This window comes from Rhinolophus hipposideros (genome assembly GCF_964194185.1).
Source record: "Rhinolophus hipposideros genome assembly, chromosome: 19".
Lineage (NCBI taxonomy): Eukaryota > Metazoa > Chordata > Mammalia > Chiroptera > Rhinolophidae > Rhinolophus > Rhinolophus hipposideros.
In genome coordinates, this window is record NC_138065.1 from 11,320,318 (window position 1) to 11,332,437 (window position 12,120).

The 12,120-nt window shown below is 41.0% G+C and overlaps 1 protein-coding gene across 4 annotated transcripts in view; it reads right to left on the reverse strand.

The window, feature by feature from the left end:
• Positions 1-1,303: 1,303 nt before the first annotated feature.
• LRIG2 (leucine rich repeats and immunoglobulin like domains 2) overlaps positions 1,304-12,120 on the reverse strand; it is a 91,524-nt gene continuing 80,707 nt past the window's right edge. For 3 of the 4 annotated variants that reach the window (XM_081026037.1, XM_081026034.1, XM_081026036.1), the window contains 4 exons: positions 11,133-11,582; positions 10,358-10,507; positions 8,428-8,718; positions 1,304-6,471 (listed from right to left, as the gene is read on the reverse strand). In XM_081026037.1, coding sequence (XP_080882163.1) covers positions 6,245-6,471; positions 8,428-8,718; positions 10,358-10,507; positions 11,133-11,582 — 1,118 coding nt within the window. In that variant the 3' untranslated portion in view covers positions 1,304-6,244. The remainder of the gene's footprint in view (positions 6,472-8,427; positions 8,719-10,357; positions 10,508-11,132; positions 11,583-12,120) is intronic. The other variant, XM_081026035.1, reaches the window with a different exon arrangement.

Here is a 12,120-nt window from a genome sequence, read left to right on the forward strand (position 1 = left end):
TTACAAAAGTGTCAATCTGTGGCATCTAGTCCTGCAGCAGAGAGAGCTTAAGCACCGGGTTACAAGCTTCTAAATAGCCCTCAGAGTGTGAAAGACTCTCCTCAGTCAGCAGATGCCATTACTTGGGTCCTAGTAGATCACACTCCAAAACAAAAAAGTGAGACTGTGCCATTTTTCTTCCTTCCAGCCTTATAAGAAAATGACAGTCTGTTCTCCTACCAGGAATACAGTAAAAATCAGCTTCTAGTGTTCACTCCAGTCCAAACTTTCACCATATTGGAAGTGATCAATGCCCAAAAGGGTTTTTATTCAAATGTGTATGAAGACTATCGACACGACACTGTTCAGAACTGGAAGGTATCACAGTGGAAAAAATCCTGAATGTGAGTCAGAAAATCGGGATTCAAATCCTGACTTTATTGCCTAAAAGCTTTTTGATCCTGTATGAGTGATGCCACCTAGCCAGTTTCCTGAACTACAAAAAGTGGGGATTAAAATGAACTGCCCAATCTACATTTTAAGAGTGTTGTCAGATTCAAGTAAGATAACACCTGTGGGATGTACCTCATAGAGAATCGAGTACGGCAGAAGTACACAACGCGATCTCCAGCCTTCAAAAAACTGACAGTCTCAAAGAAAATGGCCCCTCGCATGGTATAGTGAGAAAGTGGACCAGGATACTGACATTTTCCAATATTTTGTTAATCAAAGATTTACCAAATTAGAAAATGCTGCCTTCTGGGTGGCCGGATGGCTCAGTTGGTTAGAACACCAGCTCTCAACCACAAGGTTGCGGGTTCAATTCCCACATGGAATGGTGAGCTGCACTTCCTGCAACTAAAGATTGAAAACGGCGACTGGACTTGGGGCTGAGCTGCGCCCTCCACAACTAGATTGAAGGACAAAGACTTGGCACTGATGGGCCCTGGAGAAACACACTGTTCCCCAATATTCCCCAATAAAAATTTTTAAAAAAAGAAAATGCTGCGTTCAAATGATTCCCTGTGCAGAAGGCACTCTTATTTTCTCAAGAACTATTAAGTAGGTTTGTTTCCATCCTGCCAGGCATCGCGCACCATGGTCAACACCGGGAGGGAGGCAGAGAACACAGTGCCAGCCCTCGGGGGTGCAGGGGGCACCTGGGGCATGTGCAGGCAGTGTGGGACTCATAGACTGAGCAGGAAATACAGCAGGACCCCTGCCCATTTAACTTGTACAGCGACTTGGAGACCCTCTCAAAACCCCACAAACTTTTAAATGCACCATTTCGCTGCTGTACTTGACGCATGCAAAGACCAGAGAATCGTAATGTATTTTAGCTTTATTGAAGACATATTACAGTAGACAAACAAGTAGACAAACACATGCTTTATAAAATATACATTCTCATGTGTGAGAAAATATAAATAGATACCAGGAAAGGCCACACTCAACACCTTGGCTTCTCTCTCTCTTGAGGGACATCTGGTACCAGGGCTGCTCAAACTGACATCCCAAAGGGAACAAAGGAGAACTGGGGGAAAGGACGGGGTACGAAGAGTCTCTCTACAGATTAAGAGGCCACTTTAAGTAGCCAAGACATATTTCAAGAGCACTTGACCACCTGATGATCAATTTCTCTTTCAAGACAGTTACAGTTGGTAATTATACTCCTTACATTTGAAAACAGGCTCAAATTGCACTGTTTTTCATCTTCACCCCACGAGCTGGTGGAGATTAAGACTGACTCACCACACAACACTGAGGGAGCAGGTCCAATATTACTCTTAAAACATACACACACATACACACACACACACACGCACGTGCGTACACACCCCTGGTACCCACAAAACCTTCAGGTGATTCGTGGGCTTTCAGGTGTTTTGTTAAGAGCAGCTTGTGATATATCTCTCAAGTCAAAACTTGTTATTTTTTCAACAAACCAGGCAGTTGTCCAAAACAGAAAGAATTTTGAGGCTAACTGATGTTGGTTTATTGTACTCCAAACAAAAAAAGTTGTAAGTTAGAAAGAAAAATATTTGCCAAACTGAACTCGGAAAGAGACCATGTAATAGAAAAATGAAACATTACTTGCAGGTTGCCAAAAAATCTTGGCTTGACCTTTAAGGTCCATTACCTTTGTAATCTGTATCAAGAAGCAAAATAAGAAATGGAGGATGTAGCATAAAGTGACAATGACAGCAAATTTACCTCCGTTGCTCTGTTACCCTCTTGGCATTTCTGTGGATATTCAAATGAATAGAAAAGGCCGGAACTCACTTGGGTAAAATACTGGTATAAAACTGAACACAATTCCAACCCCATTCAAAATGGAGTCCCACTGATTAGAAGAAACAGGAATAAAAATTAAAGAGTAAAAGGGAAGGTTATAATACATTATAGGCTTTTAAATTTTTTACTATGGTAATGCCACTTGTGTTAATAACTAGTTATAGATTAAATTCTCTCAGAAAAGTAAGCCCAGAGTTTCATGTTTTCAGCCATTAATGTAGAACAGGCTCCTTTTGTCAACCAAAACCCAAAACGCTTTTTTAAAAAAATTCTTGAGTGCTCTATACTTACCGCATATACAGGGTTCTGAAGGACAAAAAATTTTTAAGAACATCAAAGTGCTCCTGGTGATTCCCAATGATAAAACAGAGACCTAAAAGTCATCTTGCTCATGTTCCGTCTCAATGCAGAAATTTCTTCAATGCTATTAACAGATGATTATTTAGTTTATGTGTGTACTTTTCCCACAAAAGGCTGTATCCAATTGTCAGACAAACCTAACGGTTAAAGAGCAGCTTATGTAGAATTACTGGCAAGAACGTACTGCGCCTCTCTGTAACTTCTGCCCCACTGAATACACTGCCCCGTCTTCTGGAATAGAGTGCATCTCATCCTTATTCTGTATGACAATCCTTTAAGTAAAGACTTTTGCCATAGCTCCCATTTCTTAGGAAAATGAGTAAGAGTCTAAGTTGCTTGACATCTTAATGTTCCCTTTACAAAATCCGAGTGGGCAATGTGAAGGCAACTGTTTTTAAACATGCAAGTTACCTTCAGAAAAATACATTTTTATTAAAGCATTGAGGTGGTGCCATAGACGGGACGCACACTGGGCTGGTGCTGCTCGTTCCTATTCTATATAGTAACTTGTATACTAGGGAAAGCATTTCAGAAGCTGCTGAATGACAGAAAGCCAGTAAGGCTTGGAGTTCAAGGATAATGTTAGTTCTTCCAGGTAGACTTGAAGAATCTGTCTAAGAGGGGCACAAACAATTGAACAGAATGTACGCATCCCTCCTGATAGGAAGTGGTAACTGAGTCGGGGGCAGAGTAGTTTTCTCAGCATTTTAGTTTGCGGGTGCTTCTTGCAACCTGATTAAACTGGCCTGAGGCAAACATTGAGTGCTGGAAAGAAACACTGATGAGCCGATCCTGGTTCTAGTAGAGAGTTATATCACTGCTTGGTCAAAAACATATACGGTATGAAAAGTTTCAGGTATTCCTCCTACGATCAGCATTTATCAATTTTTTTTTTTTTAAGACCAAGGGTTGGCTATTCACATGTACACAAATTCCTGACTAGATTTTTAAGCAAGTTGTTTAGTTATGAAGGCAAGCCAGAAATATCTGGGAGAACATCTCAAACATGTGAGCTGCCATCATGGAGAACCTGGCCATGCAGACCAGCCTCTGACAGCAGCAGCAGAACGACCAATGCTAGAGCAGAGGCAGCACTCGTATTTGAAGTTTCCTAGAACGCTGGTTCACAGCGTTTTGTCCTCTCACACGTAACAGCTGACGCTCTCCTCCAGTCTGGCTCTAACTCCACCCTTTTTCACTCAGGCAAGTCTCAGAATGTGAGTGCTGCATAGTGCTGCATAGTTACGGGGGTAGCCGTGAACACATGAGAAAGGTAAAGGAGTCACAAACTAGCCACAGATTAGCTGTGGCACACCTCTCCTGATTCTGGAACTTTGGAGTGGTGTAACACTAGCATTCAGACTAGCAGGTCAGACTCTAGACCTGCTGTTCTAGAGAGCAAAGGGTGGTTTCCAAGAGTCAAGAGTCTCTGTTTACTGATTCTGTTTAGAAGCAGAGTATTTCTTCTCCTCAGGAGTATTTCTTGTACCATTACTCCTGCTGGAGAGGAAATAAATCTGGCTCAACGCAGAGTAAGCAGCAGCGTCACCCTTGTTCTACTCGAACAAACATTTCATGAAAGCAGCTTTTCATTAGAGGAGCATAATCCTCCGTGGTCCTGGAGGGATCACAGATTCATAGAATGTTACAGCTGGAAAGGGCTTTAGAGCATCTAGTAAAATGCCCTCATTTCATAAAAGAGAAAATCGGGCTGAGAAGTAATGGAACTAGCCCTTGATTACACGACCAGTAAGTAGCAGAGCGAGGAACTACGTCAAGTCTGGAGTCTAAGTCAGTGCAAATTATACGACAACCTAGTAAGAAGAGGGATCATAAATGGAAGGGATAGGAAAACAGTGATATTTAAGACGTTCAAAGTGAAAATGAACAGAGGCTGACAGTTTGAAAAAGGGGGGAAAAAGGCATAGTGGTAAAAACAACTAAAGAAGTGCTGCTGCCTGTCGGAGCAAAATTTAGGATTGAAAACTAGTACTGAGTTTCCCCGAAAATAAGACCGGGTCTTACATTAATTTTTGCTCTAAAAGATGCATTAGGGCTTATGTTCAGGGGTGTCATCCTGAAAAATCATGCTACGGCTTATTTTCCGGTTAGGTCTTCTTTTCAGGGAAACACGGTACGAAACTCAGCTAGGCTTTCTAGCAAATAGCTGAGAAACTATGTGAGTTTAGAACCCTTGAAATGCACAATGACTCAGAAATAGATATTGTCACTTAAGTGATTGAAGTTATCTATTCATAATCAGTACTTAATAGATTTAGAGGACAGAATGTGACAGCCTATGTAAGGAAATCTGAAAGCACAAAGAAAGAACCTCAGTTCATTCCATCCATTAGTGTAAAGTCCTTTGTTTAAATAAAGCTTTCTGTCAGAAATTCAGGAAAACTTTTTGGCTTAAATAATCACTTGTACAAAACAAGGGCCACTCTTAAAGCTTTACAGTGTAAAAATTTCTGCACTTTCTTCCACTCCCGAAAGCCCTCTTCCCTTCTTAAGATACACTGTGCATCAGTAGAAGAGACATTATAAGAAAACAAACACAGAAAAGAAGCAATCTTTGGCTTTCTCAACTAAGTACTTTGTTGAAAGAAGCTATTCTCCAAACAAGTTTTCCTTTATCTATGTGCATATGGCTATGACAAGACTGCTCGTCTTTTGAAAGAGCCTTTTTATGCTAGAAAGGTAATATTACCTGGCACTTATAAACAGATGGCAAATGATGAGATGTAAAAACCTTCAGGTATGAAGTGGTTAATTACACCAAGATTGTGTTTGTGTGTACGCAATCGCTAGGTACCCTGCCTCTATACATATACTTAACAAATACATTTTTGAAACTTTAAACCCAAGATATACAAAAATCTGTGGTCTGAGAAGATGCTGTCAATATTGTAACTGGATTATATATATAATTTTAGCATATCAAAAATATTTACATTGTAGCCAACACATATGGTCAATGAATACAAAAATTATTTATAAATGCACATATATTTACAATGAGATCCCTGGATGATAGGGACCTCCCCCAAAAACTATATTCACGTGAATACAAAACCCCTTGACCTGGTGACAGTGGGTCAAGCCTGGGATTCTTGTCTAAGACCTTGAATATCAAAGCCCCAGCCTCAACTACATGCTAAGCACGACCGAGGACTCTCAGGAGCACTTCCCAGAGGGCTCCGAAGTGATTTTTGTTCTTTGGAAGCCAAAAACAGAACAGTGATGTTTTCTCAGAGTCATTTTGCGAGTTGAGACAATCAGCATATCAAGCAGCAACGAGTCTCTTCCTAATATGCAATGCACACGTGGGCACATCCCCATGGAACCATCAGGAAGCACATTTGTCTTGTATCTTCCTCGGCCCCTGCTGCACATTTCTTATTAGATGTACCCATTTCCGTCAGCCATTACTCCTTCTTTGTCAGACAGAAGCCCAAACAAATGCTTGGGGTACCTTGGTGTGGTCAGATGTAATTGTAGACAAAGACTAAAGCAAATGCTGACTCAGGGGTGTCTTCTGAACTCTGAGGTAGTAAATACAAAATTAATTAATTTGGGTCTTTGCCCAGATTTCATCCTGGAATGAGTTTCATGTGCCCTCACTACCATCTTGAACGTTCCGAGTCCTACTAAAATCAAAAGCATGGTCAGGTGACCTGTGACAGGGCGTGGGGGACGCGGAACAGTCTGGACCACTCTCTGCCAGGCCCTCATTTGCATGAAGTTGTGGCGACTCAAGGACCGGTTGCTGGGAAAAGGGAAGATGAGGCAGGCCTAGCTCTTTGCTTACGTTCCACAGAGGCCGTTGAAATGTTTCTGAGAATTAAAGACAAGAATTATCAGAGGCGAAGACAGGCTCAAAATAAATTTTCTAAAATTTACTTTTACCCAAATCCTCAAAAACATAAAGATGTGCAATGCTCCTGAAAAGGACCTGAAGATCAAATATATACTGGCCATCTTCTCAGCAACAACTAAAAAAATAAAAACTGGAACTATGTTTTTTTCAAACCCTTCTTAGTCAACAAACTCAACCAATTATTTACTGAATCCAAGCTACATGTCATCTACTTTAGCCTATTAGTGGTTCTGTTACTACAAAATTTTGAAAGTAAAACTCTTTAGACACATGGAAAACAGACTAATAGTATCCATATTGTAACAAAAGTTGCATGATACTTAGACCAAAATTGATTCAGAGCAGCCATTACATTTTTAAATAACAATTAAATGCCTATGTAAAAAAAATTGTCTTAAAAATAAACAACCATTTCCCTCCAGTATCTAGCATGCCAATAATTCTAACAACAAAATAACCAAAAGCAGTGATTTTAAATCAGATTATCTGTACTTTGGTCTCAAAAATATGAATTTCTCATTCTCCTTTTTTACTGCACTGGAGAGCTCTCCCCAGAGACTGTTTACTGAAAGTTATATTAACTTCATGAGGATGCATTTTAGAAAAAGCTAGCCAAACATTCTGGAAACAAATGCTCAGAAATACAATAAAATAAAAAACCCATGTGAAAAGTAAGCGAAAGCAGGGTTTCTCAAGCTTTAATATGCACAGAAAGAACCTGGGGCTGCGTTAAAATATCGACTCTGGTTCACCAGGTCCGGTGGGATCATGATGCGCATTTCTAACAAGCTTCGGGGTGACCCGGATGCTGACAGAAAACACTGAGCACCAAGGAGCCAGGGCAGCCCGGGTGAGCATGAGCACTGCACCCACACACTCGCGTCTGCTCATCTCCTCCTTGACAGACCAGATGAACGTGTCAGATACCCCGAAGTCAGGGAAAGGATTCAATGCATGGGAAAAAGGATTCAATGTTGGTGCATTTCTTTCATGGACACTGAACTTTAAAAACAAGACACTCATTTCAGTAACAGTATACTTTTTTCTGACCTGTATCCTCTTTAAAATCTTTAGTGTTGGTCCCTTAATTAAGAACAACAGAGCACATCTCAAAAGTCCCAGGTCAGGTCATTTACTCCTGCCAGAGCCATTCCTGGAAGCACCGCTCTACACTGCCCTCCTCTGTGCACCTCTGGTTCTCACCCCACCCTACGCCCAGTGTCTTTCCATTTCAGGATGACAGAGGGTGACAGTTGATGAAAAGCCTGGATGAACAGGAAGGCATATGCCCTTCACTGTCTTGAAAGTGTTTCGTTTTATTTTACTGACCGAGTTATCAAATGACTCATCTGCACAATACAATACATATTCCTTTTTCTGAGCTATGAGGGACCGAAGACACCATCCCAAAATTGCTTTCCCACTCACAGCCCCTATCCTAATTCCTCACAGACAAAAGCAAACACTTGCCAAGTGATATTGACATTTAATACTTACCTGATAGCACAGAGACCAACTAAAACATGTTAAAATCTCAGTGAAAACCTCCACCAAAGTATGCCCAAATTACATCCTTAGCATTTCAAATCTCCGTCATTTAAATAAAGATGGAAGAAAAAATTAACGACTATATGAAACTCGTTAAAAGCTTTTTCTATATGGCTTCTAAATTGTCAGAGGTGTGGTCTTGTTATTCCCACAAAAGCTGTTTTCATCCTTCAGATGCAGACTTCTTTGTAACTCTAATCTCTAAAAATCTCTGGCTCCACTTTCCACCAGCTAACAGTAGCTAATTACTCCATTGTACCAACTTGATTGTTCCTGTTAAATCCGAGTGCTACCTAAATGACAGAATGAAAAACCAAGGCGGTGAAAGTAAAAACAAAATAAACAAAAACCACTGTGCCCTTTACCATTGCTCATCTGTGTGGAGGAAAGCTTCTTCTCATTTATCCTCTCCTGGTTGGTGGGAAAGGCAGACACCTCTCTGTCTGCTGATAAGACCAGGCTCTCCAGGGTAGCAGCATCTTGGGAAGGATGTACCAAGTATGTCTCTTTGGGCATCTGGACCATGAGGCTGGACAGTGTCTGATCGAGAAGGTCCTCCTCAGCGATATAGGTGTATGGACAGTATTCTCGGGTCCTGGAGTAGATGTTGGCATTGTCGTAACAATCTGAGCAGATGACCCGGGTAGCAGTGCCACCTAAGGACAACATGGGAAAGAACCCGAACATCCTTCAGTGAAGGAACCAGCTTTGCCAATCAGTTTTCTTCAGCAGCTGCCATCATTATCATCATAGCTGGCATTTATTCAACACTTACTTTATAAACCAGGTGAGTTCCAAGGTCTTTCTGTAAAGTAAGTCAATCCTCACAACATTCCTGTGAGATAGGTACTATTATTATGCCCATTTTACAGATGGGGCAAGTACAACACAGAGAAATTAAATAACTTGCCCAAAGACATACTGAAAGAGTGAGGAGTTGAAATCTGAACTCAGGCACTCTGGCTCCAGAGCCCATGCTCTTGAATTCAACACTAAACCATCTTTGTTTGTCCAGCCTGAATAAGGCCATACTCAAACCAAGGGAGCCAAAATATGGCTGGCACTAGGCTATAAGCCATGCTTGACTTAAGCAAACTAAAGCAGAGAATAAGGAGTTATAATGACTCCCAAAAGCCCATATTACTTTCATGAGTCGAGAGGTTATGCAACACTAGTTGCTAAAGTACCCTAGAGAAAGCCTCCGACGGCTGAGTCCTGTCTGACAAATACGTGTTTGGCAGAGGTTTAGTAATAAGCTCCCCGGACTCTTACGTGGTTTGAAAACTGAATGAGGAAAGAGGGGAAAGACACTGAAGAATCAAGAGCGAGTTCCTTATTCATGATCAAGCGACAAAATGTTAGACCTGGAAGAGACCTAAAATTTAGTTTAACCCAGAAGGCAGTGGTTAGTTCCCATAAATTTCAAAGAGTAAAGGCTTTTAAGTATTCTTTTAAAAAGTTAGTAATATCCCCCCTTTCCATAGAGCCAAAATAAAATCGAATTTATTGATTAAACAGAGAAGCTCTGCTAACACCCAGCCTAAAAAAATCTCTGTAGAAATGGAGTAATCTTTCATTTATATAGTACTTGATGTACCACAAAGATTTGTTGAAAGAATCTGTGAGACTCTTGGGAGAAGTTCTTTGTAAAATATTTTATTTTAAAAATGAGGAAATTGAAGCTCAGATCTTAAGTAACTTGTTCATGGCCACATAGCTGGAACGAAGAACCAGGAATCCAACCCAATTCTCCTATCCCTTACTTCACCCCCGTGTCCTGTCACTCCCTGTGGGAAGGGTGGAGTGGGAGAAGAAAAGCAGTATTGAGAAGTCAGGCTCATTTAAGTAGGGAACATTTTACCTCTCTCTGACATTCTCCGATAAACGCTGCGAATCATCATCACCCTTTAAACTTTAGTGAATATCTATCTACCTGTGAGCAGGAGAAACAAACCTCCCCTGGATATGGTCTGAAGGGTGCTCATGCCTGAATCAGATAAAAGACACCTGAAAAAAGTTTCCAGAGCTTCTCCTTCCCATAGTAACACTTGGTTTTGGAGCCTCTGTTGTGTACTCCCAATTTCTTGTGTAAGGATGTGTGTCTCGTTTCTGTCAGATGATTTTCTTCTCTGTTAAGACTTTCGTCAGTTTTCACCCTATTTTGCATGAAGCCAAACGTTTTCATTGAGTATCTTACTTTAAAATATTACTCCAGCTTAAAGGGGGAAACTGTACACTGAAAAATAAACTCAGCGGGGTAGGGCTGAAGTGGTAAGCACATGCAACAGTCATTACCATCCGTGGCTTTGTGGAAATACCCACTGGCAGGAGGCATAAGCTGCTGATGACTGCCAGCCTCTGAGGTGCTGTAGCCTTCCTGTGGCTCAGACAGTGTTCCCTGGGAAGATAAGTAGCTGGGAATGTCTGCAGGCAGATTCAGCTCCTCTGCAAAAGAGAAATCTGCATGTAACGCTCAAATACAGCCAGGCAATTTAAGCCAACACTCAGAAGACTATTTTGCAAATGTGGTGCACTTTGATACTATTGGACAGGAAAAGATTATGTACCTTGGAATTTTCCCCTAAAATCATTTCTCACTAGAATTCTTCTCAAAGTTTCATCTTAAAAGTATTACCAAAAGAAACAAAACCTAAAGCCTAAAATCTTATTCCCAGGCACACTCTCACAATTTATCTGGCTGGACCTCTTCTCTTACAGGATTTCAGGGTGAGTGGGGTGAAAGACTGAGCTCAGTCATAAGGGCTCCACTCTTCCCCACAGGGAAATTACGACAGAAATAGGCCCTAGGCATTAAGGAAAGAAGGTACACCTGTAAGATGTTTATGAGAGCAGTTTTCAGGGAGTGTCTACAAATTCTTAAAATTATTCATGGGGGGGGGGTTCCGTTATATCAAGGAAATATAACACTTTAACAGAAAAACTCTTCCTTCTACCACACGTGAAGTATCAAAGCTCTTTAGTTTTTTACATTTTGCAGTAAATCCTGTAAATCCTGTACTACATTCCTGACTCAAGTACAAGCCACAGGAGTCAAGTGGGTACCACTCACCTGTGTTGGTGATACTGTAGTCTTCATTTTTCCTTCTCATGTGGTAAATGACAATGACCCAGATCAAAGAGGTGCCCACAACACAGCAGACCACAACGATGATGACAATGCCCACTGTGGTCCAGCCGTCATCCTCATGCCCAATGCCACTCTGCGAAGAGTCACAATTGGGGGATGAAATGACATTTAGGTAAATGTGACCACGCTCTGTCCCAAGGGTGTTAGACATAATGCAGGTGTATTTCCCAGCATCTTCGAGCCCAGCATCGACAATGATGAGAAGCTGGTTGGCTGCAGCAAAGAAGTGCCGTTCTGTCACCAGCAGTGGGCCATCATCCTTGGTCCAGTTGAGGCGAGGGGCAGGACTCCCTCCGGCTATGCACTGCAAGACTGCAGTTTCACCTCGGGTTACTGCCTTGTCCTCCAGGGGTCTAATAAATGAGGGTGTCTCTAACAGAAAGAGCATATAAAACAATTTTATTTCTTAAATCCTACTGAATCAGACTGAGGTTATAATGAAATAAGCACTTTCATATATTCATGGGAGGATCAGAAGTTAATGGTTCAGAAAAGCAAATGTCTCTGCCTCAAAAAATCTAAATCTTATCTCAGCAATTCCACCTCGGGCAAGCTATCCTAAGCTAAGAAATTCAAAAATTTATACACGAACATGTTTATTACCAATTTAGTTGTAATTTTTAAAAATAAAGGAAGAAATCTAAATATCTAGCAGGAAAATGATGATAGTACACAGCCATGTGATATTTTATGAAGACCAGTGAAAGGATGAACCCTGTGATACAATATTAAGTGAAAACAAGTAGGTATGCATAACTACATAAAAATGGGTGTAAGAGAAAGTCAAGAACATGACAATATCTTAAGCATTTGAGTGACTTCCCCTCCTTTTTTCTAATGTCCTGTACAAACACAATGAACTTATTTTTCTGATTATACAAGTAAATAACACAAATCAACAAATGTTCAA